This window comes from Phocoena phocoena, chromosome 1 (genome assembly GCF_963924675.1).
Source record: "Phocoena phocoena chromosome 1, mPhoPho1.1, whole genome shotgun sequence".
Lineage (NCBI taxonomy): Eukaryota > Metazoa > Chordata > Mammalia > Artiodactyla > Phocoenidae > Phocoena > Phocoena phocoena.
In genome coordinates, this window is record NC_089219.1 from 100,198,706 (window position 1) to 100,221,698 (window position 22,993).

The window sequence follows — 22,993 nt, forward strand, 5'->3', positions numbered from 1 at the left end:
AATTGAAGTATAGTTGACTTACAATGTTGTGTTAGTTTCTGGTGTACAGCAAAGGATTCAGTTATACGTATATATGTACACATAGATTCTTTTCCATTGTAGTTTATTACAAGATATTGAATATAGTTCCCAGTGCTATACAGTAGGAACTGGTTGTTTATTTATTTTTTATATAGTTGTTTGTATCTGCTAATCCCAAACTCCCTCCCCTTCCCTTTCCCCTTTGGTAACCATAAGTTTGTTTTCTATGACTGTGAGTCTGTTTCTGTTTTGTAAATAAGTTCATTTGTATTATTTTTTAGATTCCACATAGAAGTGATATCATATCATATTTGCCTTTCTCTGCCTGACTTATTGTACTTTACTTAGTATGATAATCTCTAGGTCCATTCATGTTGCTGCAAATGGCATTATTTCATTCTTTTTTATGACTAAGTAATATTCCATTGTGTATATATACAATTTCTTTATCCTTTCATATGTTGATGGGCATTTATGATGAAAATGTCTTAGAATGACCACCATGGTATAGGAAAGGAGACTAGATATGGAGTTAAAATATCTGAGTTTGTTTTGACTGACACAATGTTGAGAGACCTGTGGATGACTGCAGTAACCTCTCTGACCCACTAGTAAATAGGAATGCGAATGACACTTACCGCATAGGATTATTACAAAGATCGAATTATTTTAAAATTATTATGATGATTAAATTACCTAGCATAGTTAATATATCTGGAAGTACTTTGATGGGAAAGCACTTGAGCAAATACGTATTTATCAAGTCCCAACTACAAGCTAGGTGCTATTCTAGGCACTGGGGATAAATCAGTGAACAAAACAAAGATCCCTGCCCTCATGGAACTTACACACTAGGGTAGAGACAGACAAAAAATAAGAGACATAATAAGTATATTGTATATCAGAAAGTTATAAATGCTGTGGACTAAGACAAGAAAAGAGAGAGTAGGGCATGGATGTTTAATAGTTGAGGGAATGTTGCATTTTTAGATAGGAAGGTCAAGTAAAGTCCATGCTTAAGTGGCATTTGATCCAGTGTCAAATGGAGGTGAGGGAGGGAGTGGTCATGAAATTACCTGGGGGAAGAGCACTCTAGGCAGAGGGAGAGCTGAGGAAGGAGCATTCCTGGCATGTTGAAAGAATTGCAAGAAGGTTAGTGTAGTTAAAGTGGAGTCAAGTGGGAGGGAAATCTCTCTTCTTCTCAAGAGGCCACCAATCCTATTGAATTAGAGCCTCATCCTTATGACCTCATTTAACCTTAATTACCTCCTTAAAGGTCCTATCACCAAATATAGTCACACTGGGGGATAAGGATTCAGCAAATGAATTTGGGGGGGTGGGGACACATAGTTCAGTCTGTAGCACTTTGCAAGGTGAAAATTTCAATCTGTAAACATTCTCCAACACACCAAGGCTGAAAAGGTAACCTTGAACATTAACCAAGTATTGTTTGTATCAGTGCTTCTGAAGGTCTGCTGTTCATATAACCAGTTGCTCTGTTTGTCCTTTGTGCCCATCAAACTGTGAATGGACAGTTGTTTATTTATTTATTGTATAACTGACATAACATTATATTAGTTTCAAGTGTACCTCATAATTTAATATACATATGTATATGTTGCAAAATGATCACCACAATAAGTCTAATTAACATCCATCACCACACAGTTACAAACTTTTTTCTTGTGATAAGAACTTTTCAGATATACTCTCTTAACAGATAGTTATTACATATTTAAATGTGCTAAGATTAACTTTAGGTTCTAGGCACAGAAGCACTTCATCAGAACCCATACTATTTAGCATGTTGCCCTGTTTCTGGACTGAAACTCAGTCCTTCCCTCCTTCACCCCAGATCCAACAAGGTTACCCTCCATTTTTGAATAAAGGAAAATATAGATTTCATTTGGATATTTTTGTTAAGTATAAGGCCACAATACCTGGTTTTTGAATGGGGTGTGTTTATTTTAAGCTCGTGTGGTGTGTTTCCAATCATTTTTACTGTGAAATTTGGGACTGTGTGTTTGGAAACGCTTCACCTAACCTTAGCCAAGTAAATGAGAATTTTCCTTCTGTTGAAGAAAGGGAACTTCACATCGTGCTTTGTATTGGAATCCACTGAAGGCACTGTTTATTTGCTTTCGGTCTGCAATGAGAAAATAAGACTCAAGGGCCTGAAGTTTTCTAACTTGTCAAAGAACCTAAAAGATTTTACATGATGGGAGAGCTCTTTTAAAACCGAGCTTGTGAGTTCTTGTATAAGTTAAGAAACAAATTCCACTTCTTATAACAACACACCCTGTAGATAAAAAAACAATATATGTTGTTTCATAAGCATCATATGCTGTGAGAGGATGTTACCTTCCTAAGAGATTAAACAAAAACCTTGAAATTAACATTCCATCTCTCTGGATGCTCTGCTCAATAAACATAATAAAAGAACCTGTATAAATTTAAACTTAATTAAGAATTTCCCCCACTTTTTATTTTCTAACTTCCTACTTATCTTCCTGTGAAGGGACATTTCAACAAAGCAATTACATTCCACAAAGCTTCTTATTAAATACAGTTGTAACATATTTCTTTAACTGAGATCAGTCTAGGAAATTAAAACTATAATTTGTGATTTCCACAGTGCATTCAACAGATTTTCATCTTCATTGTTTCTACCCTGGTCCATGCCACCGTCATCTCTCATTGGGCTCCTGTGCCAGGTTTCTCCCTGGCTTCCCTGCTTCCGCTGTCACCTCCATCCTTCTCTGTGTAGCAATCAGAACCATCAGTCTAAAATGTAAATCAGATTTTGCTACTTCTCGCCTTACAACTCATTACGCTCTGAATAAAATTCAAATTCCTTGCCTTGGCCTGAAAAGCTGTATGTGATCTGGCCCCCGGCCTCCCTTTCTGAATTCTTTTCCTACCCCTCTCTCCTGCACAGCCAGACTCAAGCCACGTTAGCACTCCTCTGTTCTTCAAATTCAGACACAGGTCTATCCAAGGTCTTGTGTTGGCCTGAGATTCTTGGATCTCGGGTCCTCACTTGGTTCCCTCTTACTTGTCAATCAGGTCTCGGCAAAATTGTCACCTTCTCAGCCAGACCTTCCCTGTGACCTGTATCTAATGTAGCCTGTGTCCTTTCCTAATCACCCATCACTTCATTCTATTTCATCTTCTATTATAGTACTATTACTATGGGAAACTATCTTGATCATTTACTTGTTTTGGGTTTACTGCTTTTTCTTTTTGAAGCTTACGTATGTATTATTTTTTTTGACAACTTTATTGGAGTATAATTGCTTTACAATAGTGTGTTAGTTTCTGCTTTATAACGGTGAGTCAGCTATACATATATCCCCATATCTCCTCCCTCTTGCGTCTCCCTCCCTCCCACCCTCCCTATCCCACCCCTCTAGGTGGTCACAAAGCACCGAGCTGATCTCCCTGTGCTATGTGGCTGCTTCCCACTAGCTATCTATTTTACATTTGGTAGTATATATATATGTCCATGCCACTCTCTCACTTCGTCCCAGCTTACCCTTCCCACTACCCGAGTCCTCAAGTCCATTCTCTACATCTACGTCTTTATTCCTGTCCTGCCCCTAGGTTCTTCAGAACCTTTTTTTTTTTTTTTAGATTCCATATGTATGTGTTAGCATACGGTATTTGTTTTTCTCTCTCTGACTTACTTCACTCTGTATGACAGTCTCTAGGTCCATCCACCTCATTACAAATAACTCAATTTCATTTCTTTTTATGGCTGAGTAATATTCCATTGCATATATGTGCCACATCTTCTTTATCCATTCATCTGTCGATGGACACTTAGGTTGCTTCCATGTCCTGGCTATTGTAAATAGAGCTGCAATGAACATTTTGGTACATGACTCTTTTTAAATTATGGTATTCTCAGGGTATATGCCCAGTAGTGGGATTGCTGGGTCATATGGTAATTCTATTTTTAGCTCTTTAAGGTGTTCTCCAGAGTGGCTGTATCAATTTACATTCCCACCAACAGTGCAAGAGGGTTCCCTTTTCTCCATACCCTCTCCAGCATTTATATTTTTTGTGCTTTTTTTTTTTTTTTTTTTTTGTGGTACGCAGGCCTCTCAGTGTTGTTGCCTCTGCCGTTGTGGAGCACAGGCTCCGGACGCGCAGGCTCAGCGGGCTCAGCCATGGCTCACGGGCCCAGCCGCTCTGCAGCATGTGGGATCTTCCCGGACTGGGGCACGAACCCGTGTCCCCTGCATCGGCAGGTGGACTCTCAACCACTGCGCCACCAGGGAAGCCCCAGCATTTATTGTTTGCAGATTTTTTGATGATGGCCATTCTGATTGGTGTGAGGTGATACCTCATTGTAGTTTTTATTTGCGTTTCTCTAATGATTAGTGATGTTGAGCATCTTTTCGTGTGTTTGTTGGCAATCTGTATATCTTCTTTGGAGGGGTTCGGGACACAATACCCCAATATATGGCAATTTGGCATATTGAATATTTTAAGCTGAAGGAGTTTGAAGAAACTGGCAGAAGCAGGAAGTTCTCGCTGTCCCCCTGGCCTTCATCCTTGAAACAGCTCATCTGACCCTCAGGTGAGAGGTGCCCTCCCTATGCCTGCAGAAAAGAAACATCCTCGTATCCAAGATGGACAGATAATAGGAAAGAATCTGAGCAGACAGGCCTTGCTAAATTCCGCCAGTTTACTACACTTAGCTCATCCTCTTTGCCCTATCATATTTTCCCACGACTTGCCACTGTTCATCAATAGCATAAAAACACTCAGGCTTACCATTTCTTCTGGTCTTCATTTCTGAATATTACAAAACTTATATTACATAAATTTGTATACTTTTCTCCTATTTCTTTTTAAAGATTTTTTTGATGTGGACCATTTTTAAAGTCTTTATTGAATTTGTTACAATATTGCTTCTGTTTTACGTTTTGGTTTTTTGGCACGTGGGAATCTTAGCTCCCCGACCGGGTATTGAACCCGCACCCCCTGCATTGGAAGGCGAAGTCGTAACCACTGGACCACTAGGGAAGTCCTCTATATTTTTCTCCTATTAATCTGTCTTTGCCAGTTTAATTTTCAGATCCAGCCAGGGACCCTAAGAGGGTTGAGGAAAACGTTTTCCTCCCCTACACTGTCTTCTTCCCCATGAAAGGAGGGACCTTGTACATCTGTTCATTGCTGTAAACCAGCACCTGAAACAATGCCTGTGCATAACAGGTACTTGAAGGAATGAACGAATGAATGAATGAGTGGTCACTAAAGATAAAGGGCCCAGCCCGATGGGGGTTACACAAATGAATCAGAAAGGGACCCTGCCCTCAAGGATCTTGAGGTCTACTGGAAAACACATAGCGACAACATGCTATTGGTTTTGGAGAAGGATGAGATGACATCCAAATGACACCCAGCTGTGGGAATTCAAGGCTGGTCTTGAGCAGGAGGTTGTATTTAAGCTGTAATATAAAAGATGGTTTACTTTGGTATTTTCTGTTTCATTCAGTGTTCTCTTTGTCCTGCTTTGTCTGGCAAACTTGACACTTGACTGCTTAACTAACCCCCCTTTCAAAGCATGTGGGCACTGCACTTGGTTCTGAATGTTCCTGTTCTGTGAATCTGGGCTGGATGCATTTGGTCATTTGCAGGTAAGCGCACTTATGGGCAAAAATGCACATTTATGTATGAAACATAGTGATACAGATTTTAACAATAAGTTAGTTTGTCTAACTGAAAGAAAATTTTCCATGTATTTGCTTTCATAAGTGAGCATATATATAGCATTAGCATACAAATTAGCCCATAGGCCTCGGCAAATAAAAATGCTAATCAAATATAAAGATACAATAGGATAATTAATCCCAAATTCAGTTAGGCTATTCATGTTAGGCTGCATTACATATATAATTTCCACAATACAGGTCAGTATGAACATTTTCTAAGGCAGTGAAAGATTTTGTGGATCAGAATTTTTAAAATTCAAGATGATTTTATTATCATCTGGGGGAATAAGAACAGGATAAATGTTCCTGTATTCTGTATAGAAGGCAAATATTTGTTTTATCTTTCCACTCCACTTCTCCCCTACCCTCTGCCACCTTAATACTTAAGAAAGACTTCATTCTTAAATATGATGATTTGATTGACTGTTACTAGAGATTCAGGTTTCCATGAAAGAAATAGTGAGAATATAAAAATAAATAAAAATTTCTCTCTACACCTGCCTCGCTTTGGCACAGTGCCACACACGACTCCAGGGGCACTATTCACAGAGACTCTGATGTGAGTGATTTCCCTGGAGCTGTCAGCACACAAACCTCAATATGATGCATCTCTGCTTGTACAAAGGAGTAACTAAGCACGGGTCATCTGAGAAAATTTGAGAATTTATACTTGCCATTCTGAAGTTTTCCACTTACAGGGTATACTTAACTCTCATTAGGAACAGTCGGCAATATTATAAAACAAAACTTTCCACCTTGTCAAACAGTGTATGTGTCTGTGAGTGTATGTAAATTAGAAGCAAATCGAGCAATCTCTCCCCTTCATATTTGCTAAAAGACCTCCTCCCCGCCAAACTGTGTTCAGGTATTGTGCAGCCATACAGCTTACAAGACACTGGATCCCCCTCTGAGCACTAGAGGGGCAAACTGGATAAAAGTATTTCATTACCCTTTGCATCTTTAGTTTAGGAAAGGGCATTTGGGCAAGTCCAGCCAATGAGCTGGAGGGAAAGTGTTGCTGGGGCCTTTGGGGAAAGGTTTCCTTGATCTACTAAAATGAAATGAGGAAGGGAGAGACACTCCTTTCAGTCATTGGATATTGTTATTGGGAGCCACTGTAGCCATCTTGGGACCTAATTCATGTGTTCTGCATATTGAAACACACCTATCTTTATCTCCATAGATTAGATGGATAGAGGTAGCCCAAAGAAACCTTGGAGATCATCATATTCAACTGTATCATTTATTGTTGTTAAACCAGGTTCCATATTATTTAGCTTATTAATATTCCCCTATGGAAATCACAACTATCAAGCCAACCATTAGGTTTGGGAAACAATGATAAATACGGATATGATCTGATTATTTGGTTAGGTGCCATTTTAGAGATAGACATTTGCAATATGACTCCTTTAATTATGTAGTAATTTCCAGAATCGTATCCTACCAGAATTAATTCACTGGGGTGGGCAGCTCATTTCTAGACTATTTTAAAACTGAACCTAAGCTTACTAAGATGAGTGAGTTGAATATTTACAGAGTTATAAAGGTGATTTAGCAATGCCTTTGGCCTTGTCACAAATATTACTATTTAGCACAAACTAAAGTCACTTGAGTGTTCGTTTATATGACCACATGTTAAGTGCTTGCTTGACTCAAATAGCGCCATTCAGTTCTCACAACTCAGGTGAGTACTCTTATTATAACCATTTTGTGGATAAGGAAACCGAGGCTAGGTAAGATTAAAGTTTACTCAAGATCACAGAGCTAGTAAGTAGAAAAGCTGAGATTTCCAGTCTGACTCCAGAGCTCAAGCTCCTGATCACTGCAGTTTTGTTAAGAGTTAATATAATGGGCTTCCCTGGTGGCACAGTGGTTAAGAATCCGCCTACCAATGCAGGGGACATGGGCTCAAGCCCTGCTCCAGAAAGATCTCACATGCCACGGAGCAACTAAGCCTGTGCACCACAACTACTGAGCGTGCGCTCTAGAGCCCGTGAGCCACAACTATTGAGCCCACATGCCACAACTACTGGAGCCCACATGCCTAGAGCCCGTGCTCCGCAACGAGAGAAGCCACGGCAATGAGAAGCCCGTGCACCGCAATGAAGAGTAGCCCCCGTTCATCACAACTAGAGAAAGCCTGCGCGCAGCAACGAAGACCCAATGCAGCCAAAAATACATAAATAAAATAAATTAAAAAAAAGAGTCAATATAACTTATTCTTGGTTAAGGCATGTGGCAGACACTGTTGGGGTGCCTACTTAACAACTATTCCCTCTTTCTCCTCTGAAACAGAACTCCTATTTTGCTTGGGCGTGACTCATAATTAATGAACTGTGGCAATACCATTTTCTTTTGTCAGTGACTGGTCTCCAATGGGCACGTGACCATTTTCTGGCCAATAAGGGAGATTCTATGGAGTGGGGGGCAGTCTGGGAAAGATTTTTCTCCTTCATAAAAATGGGAGCAGTGGTGCCTTTTCCTCCCTTCCTGCTTGTACAATGACCTCTGAGGATGTGATTTCTGGAGCTGTGGCAGCCGCATTGCAATCTAGAGATGACAAGCCTGGAGATAAAAGCCAACATGAACATGATGTTAGAGAGCAGGCACAAAAAGAGCTTGGGTCCTTAATGATATGATTGTGCTGCTGAACTAATCCCGAGACTACTTTCATCTGAACCTCATGTTAAAAGATGTAATAAATAACCCCATGCTTTAAGCTACTGTTAGATGTTCTGTTCCTCGTGGCCAAAGGTATCCTGATGGATAAAATCTGGGCAGGGAAGGTGTTTTTCCAGAACTGCTGCAAAAATAAATGAGGTGGAGGTTATCACGACTTCACCCAGGAATCTGTTAACGTAGGTAGTAGTTCAGAAAAAAATACTCCAGCTTTGCCTCAGATCTGGGTAAATCTGAGCAATCCACATGATGTCTGTGCTAGGTATTTTCCCTTTTTCTCTCCAGATGGGCTGCTTCCTCTTCTCTGTGTGATTGACTGATAGGGACTGCTTCAAAAGGCTCTCTTGCCCTCTGGCTCCTGGTTGGATTTGGTTATTGGGATGTACCAGCAGGAGGATGGAGGAGGGAGGTGAGAGATCAATCCTCCAGCTTTGTCCTTGGGTGATTACTTAGGCTGACTGCATCCCTGACTGAAGGTCACAGGCTCCTGTCAGGCTGCCCTTTCTGTGATGAGTTTTGGTAACTGTTCCCTCCCCTTGCTTCTATTGCTCTAGGTGCTTATAGCCCCAGGGTTCCACATTTCTCTTGTGGTTTCCCACACCCTGTCTACATCTTTGAAAGTACCGTTTGTTTCCTGCCTAGGCCCTGACTGATACAATGTTGTGAACAAAATCACTGCTGCTGTTGAAGCTTGGGCCAATTTATCTGAGATGTGGTGAGATACTGTGGAGTTATTCATAGTTTAAATAAGGGCTTTCCCCAACCATTAAAAGGAGACAGGACACTACATAAATAAGTGTCATACTGCAAAAGTGAAAGTATCATAGCTCAGAGAAAACACTTTCCACCTGAGGACAAGGTATCAGAGAAGGCGACCTGGAAGAGATGGCATTTGGGCTGAGGATGGATAGAATTGTTTTAAATACAAAGACACGGGAGAGTGTGAGCCAAGTCAGGGAGGAGAGAAAGCTCAAGAACTGTTTGTGAAAAATTAGTGTTGGAAGGGATCTAAGATGTCCTTTATTCACTGTTAGTTCTCGCTCCACCTCCTTTACAGGTGAGTTAAACTTGAAACTGAGATTTGGTGAAGGTCAAACAACAAGTAAGCAGCATTCCAGGACTCCAGCCCAGGTCTGCTAGCTACTAGGCTAGTTTCTAATCCACCTCTACCCTACCCCACCCCGCCTCATCTCAAGCAGTCTTACTTGTCAGTCTCTCCTGTTAGACTGTGACCTCCTAGAAAGCAGGGCCTCCGTTTTCTTCATCCCTGAACCCCAGTATCTAGCACAATGTCTGATAAAGTCATCCTACTCCTCCTCAGCCACTAAAGGGTAAGAAGTACCCACCCCCTGTCAGGCACTACACTGATGTTTTATAGGTACCTCATGTAATCTTCACAACTTGGAAGGGTATAATTATCTCCACTTATCAGCCGAGGATACCGTGGCTCAGAGAGGTTGTCTAATATGCGTGAGGTCACACAGCAGCAGTATGCAGGACTCTATTTTACCTTCCATCAACCAGATTCCGGAGTCCTTGCCTCAATGGGCGTTCAATAACTTCCGTTGAAGAAATGAACGAACGAGAAACATCTACTCATTGTAAGTGGTCGGCTGTAACTGGCCACCCCGAGGATCCGCCACCTCTGCCTTGGGACTCAGCACTTCGTCTCCCCTTCAAAGTACACCCGCTTTTCTCTGTGCCCGGTGCAGGCTTCCAAGCTCCTCCCCTCACTCCGCCCGGCTTGCCAGCCACGCCTCCACCTCGGGATGTTCGGTTGCTCTTCCTATCCGAGTTTTTTCCTGGCTCCGGCCGCCGCACAGAGGGCCTCTCTCAGCCCTGCAATCTGGAGCTGGTCCCTCTCCCCAGCCCCTCCTCTCTCCCTCCCTCACTCTTCAAACTTCTTTTTTCCACCCTCTTTAAACTTCAGTCATCCTAGTGCCCGCCTCCTCCACTCTCACTAACCAATAGGTGGTTCTCGTTCTCGTCAAGGGTCCGCCTCTTGCCCGTCGGGGGCCAATCCCCGGCGAGGGAGTCGAGTGCGGGGCTCGTTCCCAAGCGCCTGGCCCATGACGGCAGCGCGCCGGGCGCCGCGCGGCGGGAGGGGGCGGGGCTCTGGATGAGGGATGGGCGAGGGCGGGGGGAAGGGAAGAGGGAGGAGGAGGAGGTTGCGGCGGGTTTGAAAGCGGCAGTTTCCTGGCAGCTTGGGCAGGCGTTGGTCTCAGCGCTCCAGCTCCGCAGCGGCCACGATCGATCCTGCTACGGGTATACGCGCGCTTTTGCGCGCCCCCGACGGATTTTTCCCGTTCCGGCTCTTCCCCCTTTACCTCCCCGCCCCCCTGCTTCTGCCTTTCCCGCCGCTCCGGCGCGGAGCCCGGGGGCCAGCGGTCGGCTGTGACCCCGCCCGAAACCCCTCTGGAGCCGCCCGGGGACAATCCCCTTCTCTTTTCTTCAGCCTAACCCGGCTAGCCCTCGCGGACCCCGGCCAGCCCCGGGGAGCGCCGCCGGGCGGGGCGTCCGAGGGGCGTCTCGGGGCTTGGAACGGCCCGGCCCCCAGCGGGCTGTGGTCGGGGGGGGCGCCGGAGCGGCGAGGCCCCCCTCTCCGGGCTGCGCGGGCCACCCGGGGCCCCCAGGGTGAGAGGGGGCCGGAGCGGCGCCCCCGGCGCCCGCGCGGGGTCTCCCCCATGGTGCAGCGGGGTTCGGGATGTCGAAGACGCTGAAGAAGAAGAAGCACTGGCTCAGCAAGGTGCAGGAGTGCGCGGTGTCCTGGGCCGGGCCCCCGGGCGACTTGGGCGCTGAGATCCGGGGCGGCGCGGAGCGCGGCGAGTTCCCCTACCTGGGGCGGCTCCGCGAGGAGCCAGGCGGGGGCACCTGCTGCGTCGTCTCGGGCAAGGCGCCCAGCCCGGGGGATGTGCTGCTGGAGGTGAACGGGACGCCTGTCAGCGGGCTCACCAACAGGGACACCCTGGCTGTCATCCGCCACTTCCGCGAACCCATCCGTCTCAAGACTGTGAAGCCAGGTACGCCAGCCCTGCCTTTCTGTCGCGGGGTGGGGGGAGTCCGGGGTGGGCGTCTGTGGAGCGGCGGCCCCACCCCACCGCTTGTCGTCCGGGGTAATCTTAGACCTCCTGGGTGTGCCGGGCTCCCTGTCGAGGGGGAGGGGTGGTGGTGGTGATTCCCATTTTGCCGGTAGGAAAACTGAGCTCTGGCTTGGCGGGGCTGCTCTGCTAGCTGTCACAGGATTGCCACCAGAAGCTGGGTTTCCTTAATTTGTAGCTCCATCACCCACCGCAGTTTTTGACTAGAGGAAAAAACCAGCCTTTTTCTGCTCTCCTTTGTGGAAGAGGTCCTCAGGATTGTAGCATTTTCTTTGGAACAGTCTTAGCGCATTTTGTAATAGGGGAAAAGATCTTTACTACTAAAGGTACTTGGTGCCAAGGTTACCACCTAGTGTACCTGGGAGAGCTTAGCTGCTTCAGTGTTTCTTGCACACTAGTAATACCTCCGAGCTGACAGCCTAACTTGTCAGCCCAGGTGGTTCAGGTGTCTGGGTACCGATGGTGTGCAATATGCGATTTGTGGCAGAATGGTGTGTTCTTGCAGGGAGCTGTTGAATAGTCTGGGTTTCCAAAGAAGACCTAGGTGCCTCCTAGGAGTAAAATCTTTTGTGAATCTTTGATTTTACGGAATTTTGTTGAAGTGGTGGGTTGCAAAGGCCCCTGTTGCCCAGGTGTCTTTTATGCCAGTAAAATCTGCTGCAGAGCTCGTTACGTTTATGGCATACTTGCCAGTTTCAAAGCATCGATCAGACTGCGCACAGTGATATCTGATAGGAGGTAATAGCCCTCACGTGTTTGTTGTTGACAGCATCGCTGGTGGTTTCACCATTGGCAGAATGTGATTGTTTCCTGAGATGTTTGTAGGGGAGAGAATTATGACTACAACGTTAATAGAAATCAAACTATTTTTTCTGAATATGTTCTACTGAATATAAAGTGCATCAAAATATAATGGTCTGCTTAATTATGATTTGGGCTAGAAAAATCAGTCCGTCTCTACACTGCAAAATGCTAGAAAATTCTGGAGAAAAATTTAACATGTTGTCTCCCTCACATTTTTTTTTTTCTTTATCAGCAGCTCCCTTTAGAAATATCTCTTTAGTAGTCCTTAGGCTTAATGGGAACTGATGGTTGTGCTGCAATATCCATATGTGTGTGTATTGTGGATGTATACACACACACACTCACGTGTCCCTGCAATCTTAAGATTTTCTGCATATGGTCTATTCCATCACATTCATTTTAAGCTTATGGGTTTATGTGAGGTTTTCTTTTTATTATTAATTTAAAAAACTTTGGCAGACTTCAAACATCTTTTTCTGTATATATATATATATATATATATTTTGAATTAAAAAATTCTTTCTTAATTCAAACTTCTAGAGCCATATGTGAAGGGTAGAGGAAAGGCTTTGGGGGCTATAATTCAGCCAGTCAGTCACTCTCTGTAATATGCAAAATACTGTATATACAGCATTACTGGTCTAAGTGCAATTTAGTTCAAATCCCACAAGTTAGGGAGTAATGAGAACATTTGCATCATTGCTTTGTGTTTTGTTTTGATTAGTTGGGAGCATATATGAGAATATAACTTATTTTCAAAAATAGTTTAAAAGATGATAGAGGAGGAAGTTGATATATTCTCAAGTTATTGTGATTCTTTTAGAAGACTGGGAAAATGTGTCTTTCATTGATATTAGTCTGGTCCGCATGTTATTCATTTTCTCAGCCTTTATATAAAATTTAAGAAAATACTTTAAAGTTTAGAGTGTATTCAGTGATGTTACTTAACTGTGTTTAAAAAAAAAAAAAGCCCCAAAATGTAGTTGACATTTTTGTAGTAATAAAAATTTTCCCTCTTGCATACTGTCCTATTTTAAATGTTTAGCCAAAATAAAGTGTACTGGGTATAGCACATTTTGTAATCAATAATAAAAGTTCTGAATAGTACACCTATTTTTTAAAGATACACTCTGCTTCAGTAATTCCTAAAGGATACCACTATATGTCATCTGAGACTAATATTCTTGTTTCTAAGCAAGTTGTTGATTTCTTTGAAAAATAGCATTCTTTGTTTCTTAATAGCCTCATGTTAGGCATTATATTAAATTGTTTCTTAAATGGCTTTACATAAACAACATTTGCTATAAAGTAGCAAGATTTTTGCAGGTTTAAGCACATGACTTTAAATATTAGAAACTAAGAACTTGAAGAGGTTATTTGTAAAACTTTGAGTGTGATTATAAACAGCATATATATTATCTCCAGAGGAGACAGAGATTTTATCCTGTTGGGATTAAATTTGAAAAGTATGAAAATACAGAGTAAGGGAATTTAAAAAGGAACTTGCCCTGCACATTGGAGGTTTTTTCCCTCTCCTTTTATCTAAACTTTGTGAGAGAAATGGATTTTTCAATTTAATAAGGTATTTTAAAGTGTACTTATTAGCACTCTGTCTCTTGTCTTGATTAATAACTCTTTATTAAATTATAGTTATAACATGCCATTTAGAAACTAGCACAGTGCAAGAGTAGATTCAGCCATTTCTGTAAGATGTATTATTAGTGGGTAGTGACCTCCTATTGTCTTCTGACAGAGTCCACGGTGGAAGGATGAGCTGGACTGTAGGACATGACTGGTGTAGCGCCGTTTCTTTCTTGATTTCTCCTTTCATCTAGTAGATGTTAAAGGTAGCTCAGCCAAAGCCAGTACCCTCACCCAGATGATTTAACAAGGGTTCTTTCTGGTAGTGACTATCTTTCGCTTTGACTTGGGGTTTTATTTATTTATTTTCTTTTGTTCTAATCTTTAATGGAGATTTGAAAGTAACTCTTTAAAATATGGTTCCTAATCTGAGCCTTTTGTGAGAGAATTAGGAAATTTCTCATTGAATTCTTATTATTAATGTAGTACTCAGCATTCAGTACTTTCCTGCTCCACCTAATTCTTGGCTCAAATTGCCACCTGTTTCTTAATTACAACCTTGTCATTTATTTTTCTGCAAGAGAAAAGTTTTCACTTGAATTTGAACTTTGTATGTTCCCTGTAGTAAAGGAAAATGAACTTTGGACCTCTGGTGGAATTGTTTCATGATATAGTCCTGTGACCAGGATTAGTTTCTTTGATTTTACTTCAGAGTATATTTTTAAACAATTTCTATTCTGATTAATGATAGAAGCAGTTAATTTTATTCTAAAATTCCCCAAACTATGATCGTGCAGAGTTTTATGGAATATTTGCTTCATATACCTTAAACACACATTTTCAGTGGTTGTAAATTACGTGGACTTTATTCCAGAGATTAAGTATTGACACAGTAAGTATATGAAGTCCTTGTCTACTGCTTTATGCACATAGTGCATTTTCTACCCTGTCTGATACTATATCTAGAGATAAAAATCACGAGGAACAATCTTTCAGTTTGTTTAAACAAAAGCTAATTTGAATCTTGTTTAATGTTAATTAAATGTAGGTAAAAGTCTTCACCACTGACTGAGGCATCCAGTTTATAGGGGAATTTTGTTAAAATGAGCACATTCCTAGAAATACTTTCCCCATTGGTGGAGAAACATTACAAAATGCTTTCAAGTAAGGATTTTTTTTTTAACGTCTTTATTTAGGTAAGGATGTTTATGTTATGCCAATAATGAATAACTCTACCCCTTTATTCTCTTAACTTTTGGATCTTTTTATTACTCTTTTTGGTTTAGTGGGTTATTTGGGACTTGTGGTGAGTTCTTTTTAGGTGGTTGTAACATTTAAAGAAGGGAAGGGTGAGAGAAATTGCTAGCCTCGGAGGTTTGCAATACAAAAAAATTCTCGATACCTTTTCTTAAACAATAGAAACAAGAGACTGGGTGAGGCAGCCCCTTTGCTAGGGAAAATAGTATCAAATTTTGATAAACCTTAAATTTGAAACTTTCTTGCTTTTTGAAAGTTTGGTAACAATTTTTGGGGTCTCAAGTTGGTTTTAATAACTCAAGGTTTGGGTTCTGGACTCTATTCATTGGCACCTTCAATTCAGATGACTATTGGGCTTATACCACAGTGGCAGAACAAACAAACTCTTAACATTTGGCTCTTTTACTTTTCAAATCATTTTTATTTTATTCAGTTTAATGCTGAAACTGATTTTGATGGAACATAACTCTGTGTTCCTGAGGAATATAAATTGTTTTCCTTCTGAGATCTTGGGATGTACTTCATAAAACCTCTTGTTATGAGACACATTTCAGTGTTTTTTTCTTTTTTTCCTGGTCTTTATACATACACACACACACGCATATATGGTAAAACAAATCTCCTTCATTTGTTCAAGTATCTGATTTATGAAGTCAGTGCATAATCTCAGGTGAATAGTTTCATATAATGTGTTTACTATATAACCCCTAAGTGCTCGTAAATTTTGTGGGCACTTAGTGTTTGGGGAGTGTGTTGCAGGAGAACTTCATTTTTATGAACCACTTCAATATTACCCACCAGTTTCAAACTCTGCCAATTTCCAAGTCAGTTTTTGGTTGGTTTTGATTCGACAAAGGATAACTTTTGGTGTTGAAGACTAGAACTGTGTCTTCTATAATTAGTTTTGTTTCTCTTCTAAAATTTTGAGAAATAATCTCCTTGCAGTACTACATTTTGGTAGGGAGAATGAATGCCATTAATTTAAAACTGTTCTTAAGGGTAAGATTTTCAGTAGCTTGGAGGCTGGTGTCGTGAGAGATTTGTTTGTGGGGTAAGAGAGGCAAGTTCGTTGCTCTTCTCCTTGAACAAATATTATTCGGAATGTTTTCCCAAAAGTGTTTATTTTACTTTATAAAGAGAAAAAATAAAAGTTCTATTACTGGCGCACATTCATTCCCTTCTCATTTAGTGGTGAACCCACTGTGAGAGCTAGCACTGGTGATATAAAAACATAAAATATAAAAATGAGTCAGAAATGGCCTCTGTTTTCAGGAAGCTCTCGATTTATTGGGAGCTTCATGATTCATTGGTAAGCAATACCTGTAGTAAGGATTTTACCTTTTCCACTTTTCTCCCAGTACTTAAACAAAACTCTTTAGGTAAGTTTTAGTATGAATTTTGGCAGAAACTGGGATAATTAATTGGCTGTTCAGCATGCTGTTCTAAAAAGTGGTGTGGAGTTGCATCTTGGAGAGAAAGGGTGCTCAAGTCATGACAAAAAGAGGGAAATCAAATATAAACAAAATTATCTTTTGAAAAGTTCTCAAGCTTAAATTGCCCTTAAAATACATTGTATCTGTGTTCTATTTACAGTGTATTTTACAATACAGTTTTGTATTTTATACATTGTGTTTGTATTGTACCATTTTTAGGCTGAGTCTTACATGCCTGCTTTTCCACCTGTGCTGGAACCAATTGCTATATTTTTGTTGAACACCAGATGAAGTAGTTTGCTTGCATTAAAGAGATATATTTTATAAAAAATACCTATCTTTTAGTTCGGAGAAATTATCCTCACCTGGGTATGCATAGTGAGTTATAGAAGTTAAATGTGTACATGAAGTGAAAGAAAGGGTACATTCTTTTTAATGTCTTGTTAGAGTCTTTACCACCAGCGCTTATTTTCTGACTTGGATAGTTGGGGAGGGGGTTATGAAGAGTTTTGAACTCAGCCTGGCTTTGAAAGATGGATATCTTGGTTGAGTGGAATTAAGATCCTCTCAGTAGTAGGTAAGAAGCAGAGGAGGAGCAAAACACGGGGCGAGAATGTTCAGTACAGAAAGGTCTATGGTATAGTCCATATCAGGAGTTTTTGTGTGTGTTTCATGTGTGTAAAAGCACAAAACCCACATTATAGAATAATTGGAAAATACAGGGAAAATCATATTGTTTAAATGTGTAGGTAGTTCCGTTATGAATTGTCTCCTATAAGTTTTTTTTTTTAATTGAAATGTTTTTTCTTCTATAAATAATGCTGGTAAGGAGCTTAATGCTATTGAGAGACTCAGTAAGGAATATAGAGGGTTAAACTTTTCCGTTATAGTTTATTTGGGGTTTGGGGTTTTTAATATTGTGTAATGGGAATTGGAAAGATATTTTGCTTCAGATTTAATAATTAGGATGCATTCTGTTTAGCAGCTTTCCTTCTTCCCGTCTTGGGTATGCAATATGAACAGTAACTGATCTACTTAATTAAAAATTTCTGGCATCTTAGGCCCTTTGCTGTATTTATTTGCAGAGAATTTAAAACACATAATTATTTTTCTTGCTTCAGGGAAGTTTGTGAGAGGTAACCCTGTATCTCATTGTTGTTCTGATTGGGAATTACCTGTGACTGTGAAAAATGGGATTTTACTATACATGATGACATTTAACAGAAGTAGTTTTATGAAATGAAAATACTCCAAAAGGGAGAAAAAATAAGCATTTATTAATAAATGCTCTATTTCTGAACTTAAATAGAACTGTGTTAAATTGGCTTTGTTTTTTATAGCTTAGATTTCAGCAGGAAGAGAAAGAAATTTCGATTCATGTCAGTTTCTGTATTGGTAAGGATTCTGTACTGAGAATCCTGACAGAAACACTTCTTAGGCTAAGAAGAAATGTATTGGCTTATGTGCATGAAAACCCAGGCATTGGACAGTAAGAGCTAAACTCATGTTCTCAAGGACTGTTTCTTGACTTTCTTTCCTCCAGGTTGGCCTCTTTCTGAGCTCCACTCTGGGTAGCAGGAAAGATGGCTCTCAACCCCCCAAGTCATACAAAGTCCTTAAAGCTTCTCATCTTTTTTTCTGGACTCCAATAACAAATCACATCTTATGTTGAGACTTTGATTGGCCTTGTGCTCATCACAGACCCATTGTGGAGAGAGGGCCATGGGTATCCTGATTGGTCAGGCCTTGGTGACATGTCCGCTTTTGCAGCTGGGTATGGAAAGTATAGTGTGATTAATAACTGTACCAGAACTCCAAGAGATAAGGGAGGGGTAGTTCCTCAAAAGATGGATGCTGGGGAGACAGCACTGCAGGAAATGGCCTCTTTTAAAACATTTAATCTCTCCTACTTTGAAGCCAACAACAGTACACGGTTGTCATAAAGCTCTCATTTTTAAAGACCAGATATTGGCTGTAGACTGCAACTGAGGCATTTATTTTACTCAAATATTTATCATTTTTGGTATATTTTTATCAATTATGATCATTTTTGATGTTTTTATCTAAAAACTGCTTTCTTTAAATGCAGGCTCTTTAAAAAATTGAGATGTTGCTACCTTAATGTGCATAATTTAAAAGTGCAGCTTGGGTTTTTCTTCAGTTTTCTTTGAATTTTTTATATCAAATAAGATTTTCTAAATCAATGCTGCTTGCTCTTAGGTAGATAGAATACTTTGGAGGATCATTTAATTATCTTTGACATTGAGAAAATTAGTCTAGTTAATGCAGTTTTTTTGTTTGTTTGTTTGTTTTTTGCGGTACGCGGGCCTCTCACTGTTGTGGCCTCTCCCGTTGCGGAGCACAGGCTCCGGACGTGCAGGCTTAGCGGCCATGGCTCACAGGCCCAGCCGCTCCGCGGCATGTGGGGTCTCCCCGGACCGGGGCACAAACCCGTGTCCCCTGCATCGGCAGGCGGACTCTCAACCACTGCGCCACCAGGGAAGCCCCGTTAATGCCGTTTTTAAAACTTAATGTTGTACCATTTTGAAAGTGAAACCCTAAACCAGTTGCTTTCTAAGATGTTTTGCTTTTAAAACAATGGTCTTTTTTAAACATAAATTAAGACTGAATTATTATTGTGTTATTTCTAAGGGCTCCCCAATATTACCTTTTAAGCGTGATCTCATAGAAGTTATACATAAAGGAACTACTTCACTGACTCTTAAATTTGAAACACTGCTTAAGAGTGAAATATGAGTCTGTTTAATCACCAAAAAAGTTACTTGTACTTGTAGGATAAAGTCTAACCCACCTTTGTTAAGTTTTTTCCTGCCTCCACAGAGGTACTTAGAGTAGAGGTGGAGGGTTGAAAGAGAGGGGCGGGTACTCTGAATATCTTTTCTCGCTATTTTTATAGTCTAATTATGGTATTAATGTCTTCAACTTTGCCATAAAAACAATTTTAACATCCTTCACTTTATGTATGACATATACAGTAGGAGTTTTGCAGTTTTGCCAAGTGTTGTCTGATAGTTGAACCTTTAGTGAATGTTAAATGTTGGGAGGTTATTGGTAAGTACACTTACTGTGCAAAAAAACAAACATCCATGGAATTGGGTGTGATTTGTCAATAAGAATCGTAGCAGGGGCTTTGATTTTTAGGTTGGTTTATGTCCCTCTTGGAGTATCTTTAGACGATATTTGGAAAATTTCAGTTCCTACTTCAGAAGCTTGTTAGGACCAGAGTTCTCCAATATTAATTCCATATATTAAGTCATAAAATCTGTTAAACTAATATAGTCTTCCTCACAGAGCCTCTGTAGCTTTTGGCAGAACACTTTGTAAAATATTATTAATTTTAGCTAAGGATGCTATTCACTGATTTCAGTGTTTGATTTAAGTTGGAATGTACATGCTAATGATTCAGTTCCCTCTGAATAGAGTTAGATTTGCTAACTAGAGCTATCTCACAATGTAATGCTGATAAGTGAAGTGACACATCAACCTCCCTTTGGTGGCAGCTCTAAGTTGACAACCTTGCTGTAAGTCTAATAGGAATATTCTGACTTGGGGACTTGTCATGATAATGCTAGCTGCCATTTATTGAGTAACCATCATATGTCAGGGTGTTATACACCCATCTCATTTGGTTTATAAGAATGTGTGTGTTGGCATACATGCATTCCTGTAAAAAGTTCATGTATTGTTACTTTCCATGAGCTGGGGATTATCATCTCCCTTTTACACATGAGAAAACTGAGGTTTGGAAAGATCAGCATGTAGAAGGTCAGACAGACTCACAGGAGGACTATGAACTGAAACAGTTTTGAGTCTTCCTTCTTTGCATTCCAGATAGAATATTATTTCATTATATCTGAAAAATCTCTCTTACTTCCCTTTTCTCTATTAAAAGGAAAAACCCCACAGTTCTAAATTGTTTGAGTGGGTGTTAAATGCAGTAAAACACTGGGCAAGTACTTAAAAGCTTCATTGCTTGGTTCTGTTTCTAAACAAAGTTGTGGCAGTGCAGATTAATCTTTACAGTTCAACTGCGTGGTAAAGCAGTTGTTCCCAAGAATTACTAATCAAACAAAATCTGTTTGATAGCCTTAATTCTGGCTGTCTTTGTCAGAAAATACTTTCAGCAGGTATATGTAAAAGCTCAGATACTTTTAGGATTAATATACTTGTGAAAATTGTGTACTTGAAACTAGAAAGGATATCTTGTTCTTGTGTTTCCTGTTCACTTGCTCTAAAATTCACTCCCCAGGAAGGTGTGTGTTAGCACACTTATCTTGAGACAAGTAGCCTAGAAAATGTTCTGAGGAATGTAAGAATGTGTTTTGGAATTAGGAATTTTTAATAAGTATTTAGACTCTGTTCAAAGTATACTTGGCTTAAATAAAACTTAGCCAAGCTAGACAGAAGAATAACTCATGGTATTCAAGTCAATCTCTCTTCTTTCAGCCTTCAAGTACTGCACAGTAAGGTGGTTCCTTTGAAGAGGTAGTTAAAGCAGGCTGTGGAATACGGGCACCTCTTATTCTTCAAGTGTTTGTGCTTTATGTTTTCTAGTTGGGTTTAAAGTCAGTCACTCAACTGGAAGGAATCATAGCAATCCAGCCAGTACCCTTTGTCTACAGATAAATAAGTTGAGGTTTAGCAATGGCAGGTGACTCTGCTCAGCACGAAGCTGGCAGAGCAGGGACTAGAACTCAGGCTCCTTTTATTGTTTTGGTTTCTGGCTGAAGAATTTCTGGAAGAAATTTGTGAAAAAAAAAAAAAAAAGAATTAGCCTGGTTAAACATTTTCCGTCTCTTTATGAAATCTGCATTCTTTTGGAATTAAGTATAGCATTCTGACTCAGTTTGTTAGGCCATCAGCATGCATCAGTGTCATTAGAGAGAGTGGTAACCCAGAAGTTGGAGCGCAGGAGAGAATTGTAACCGTTACGTGCCTCAGGTTTTCAGGGCGTTTTTAGCCTTCCATAATGCTGTAGCTTATGGCTAAGATTTAAATAGTCAGAAAATTGTTAGCTGGTGTAACAGCTGAATACTTAAGTACTTTTTGCTGTTAGTTGTTTTAGCTTTGAAAAATTTTTCTTATCAGGAGGATTCTTCACAGTGCTTTCAGGAGAGTCCTTCTGAATGGGTGCTGCTGTGTGGTAGACTGCAATTCCTGTCCCATCCTTGCCTCTCCCTGGAGGGGTGATGAATTCCTCTGATTTAGAGCCAGCTGTGCTTTGATCTTTTTCCTCCCCTTGACTGACTAGGGGATGCAGTGTGGGGGGAGATGAGTTTTAGGGCCAGGGACTGCTCAGGGATGTGGTGGATGAACCATCAGGGGCACTTCTGGTTCAGGGTCCTTGAGCTTGTCTGGCTGTAATGAAAGTTGACATAACTGCCACAACCGAGGAACTGTGCTCCTGCTGGGTACAGGGCAGGTAGATGTCTCAGGTTATGGCGAACTGGCCACAGCAGAGGAGAAGGTATCACCTGTGTGAGACAAAACTGAAGAAAGGGGCTTGAGGTGGCCGTTCTGGGGAGACTGATGGGAATGGTGACATCTTGCTTGGGCCCTTTTTATGTCTGTGAAAAAACAGCATGAGTGCAGACATGAAAAAAAACCTTTCTGTATACAGTCAATCCCCCATGTACTCCTTTGCAGTATCAGTCAGGGTTCAGTGCAGGAAACAGAAGGGATGCAATGCAGGGAATTTGTTGCTTGGGGAATCTTTGGAGGAGCTGGAGGGCTGGGCTCTAGGCCAGGCCTCTGAGAATGACTTCCAGGACACCTTGGAAGAACTCGCCATGGGAATTGCCACCTCTGCCACAGTCAGGAAAGTGGCAATCAGGAGGTTACCACTGAAACCACGGCAAGGAAATACCGCTGTCGCTGTGATCAAGGGGATCACAGCAGCCACTGCTGTTGCCATCATAACCGCTTGAAGTTTGAAATTTAGCATCTGGCCACTGCTGTGACAACTTCTCCTTGATGCCTATGAACTAGTGATTAGATGCCGGAATGATCAATCTGGCACTACTGCTTCTGCCACTGTCCCTCAACACCCTCGAAGCTGGAGACTAGAGACTGACATGTCTGTGACCTTCTTTGCTAGCTGAGAGCAGCTAAAAGCTACAGGCTGACAGGGCTCTGCCTCGCTGCTGTCTTCCGTATTTTGTGTCCTGCATCTTAAGGGTAGAATCAAATTCTCATCCTGGATACGAGCTGTAAAGGAGCCTGGAAAATATAGTTTTCAATTTCCCAACCTCTGCATTTCAGGAAGGCATTCTGTAAGGTGGTGGATGCCCAGTGCGTTTTATTAAATATAGTATGTTAAATACAATATAGCCCTTTCTTGATAACTCACTGTCATTTCTGTGAGCTTCTCTTT

At 41.0% G+C, this 22,993-nt stretch overlaps 1 protein-coding gene across 2 annotated transcripts in view; it reads left to right on the plus strand.

Annotated features, from left to right (window-relative positions):
* The first annotated feature begins 11,130 nt into the window (after positions 1-11,130).
* MAGI3 (membrane associated guanylate kinase, WW and PDZ domain containing 3) overlaps positions 11,131-22,993 on the plus strand; it is a 275,101-nt gene continuing 263,238 nt past the window's right edge. For both annotated transcript variants that reach the window (XM_065893665.1, XM_065893673.1), the window contains exon 1: positions 11,131-11,446. In XM_065893665.1, coding sequence (XP_065749737.1) covers positions 11,131-11,446 — 316 coding nt within the window. The remainder of the gene's footprint in view (positions 11,447-22,993) is intronic.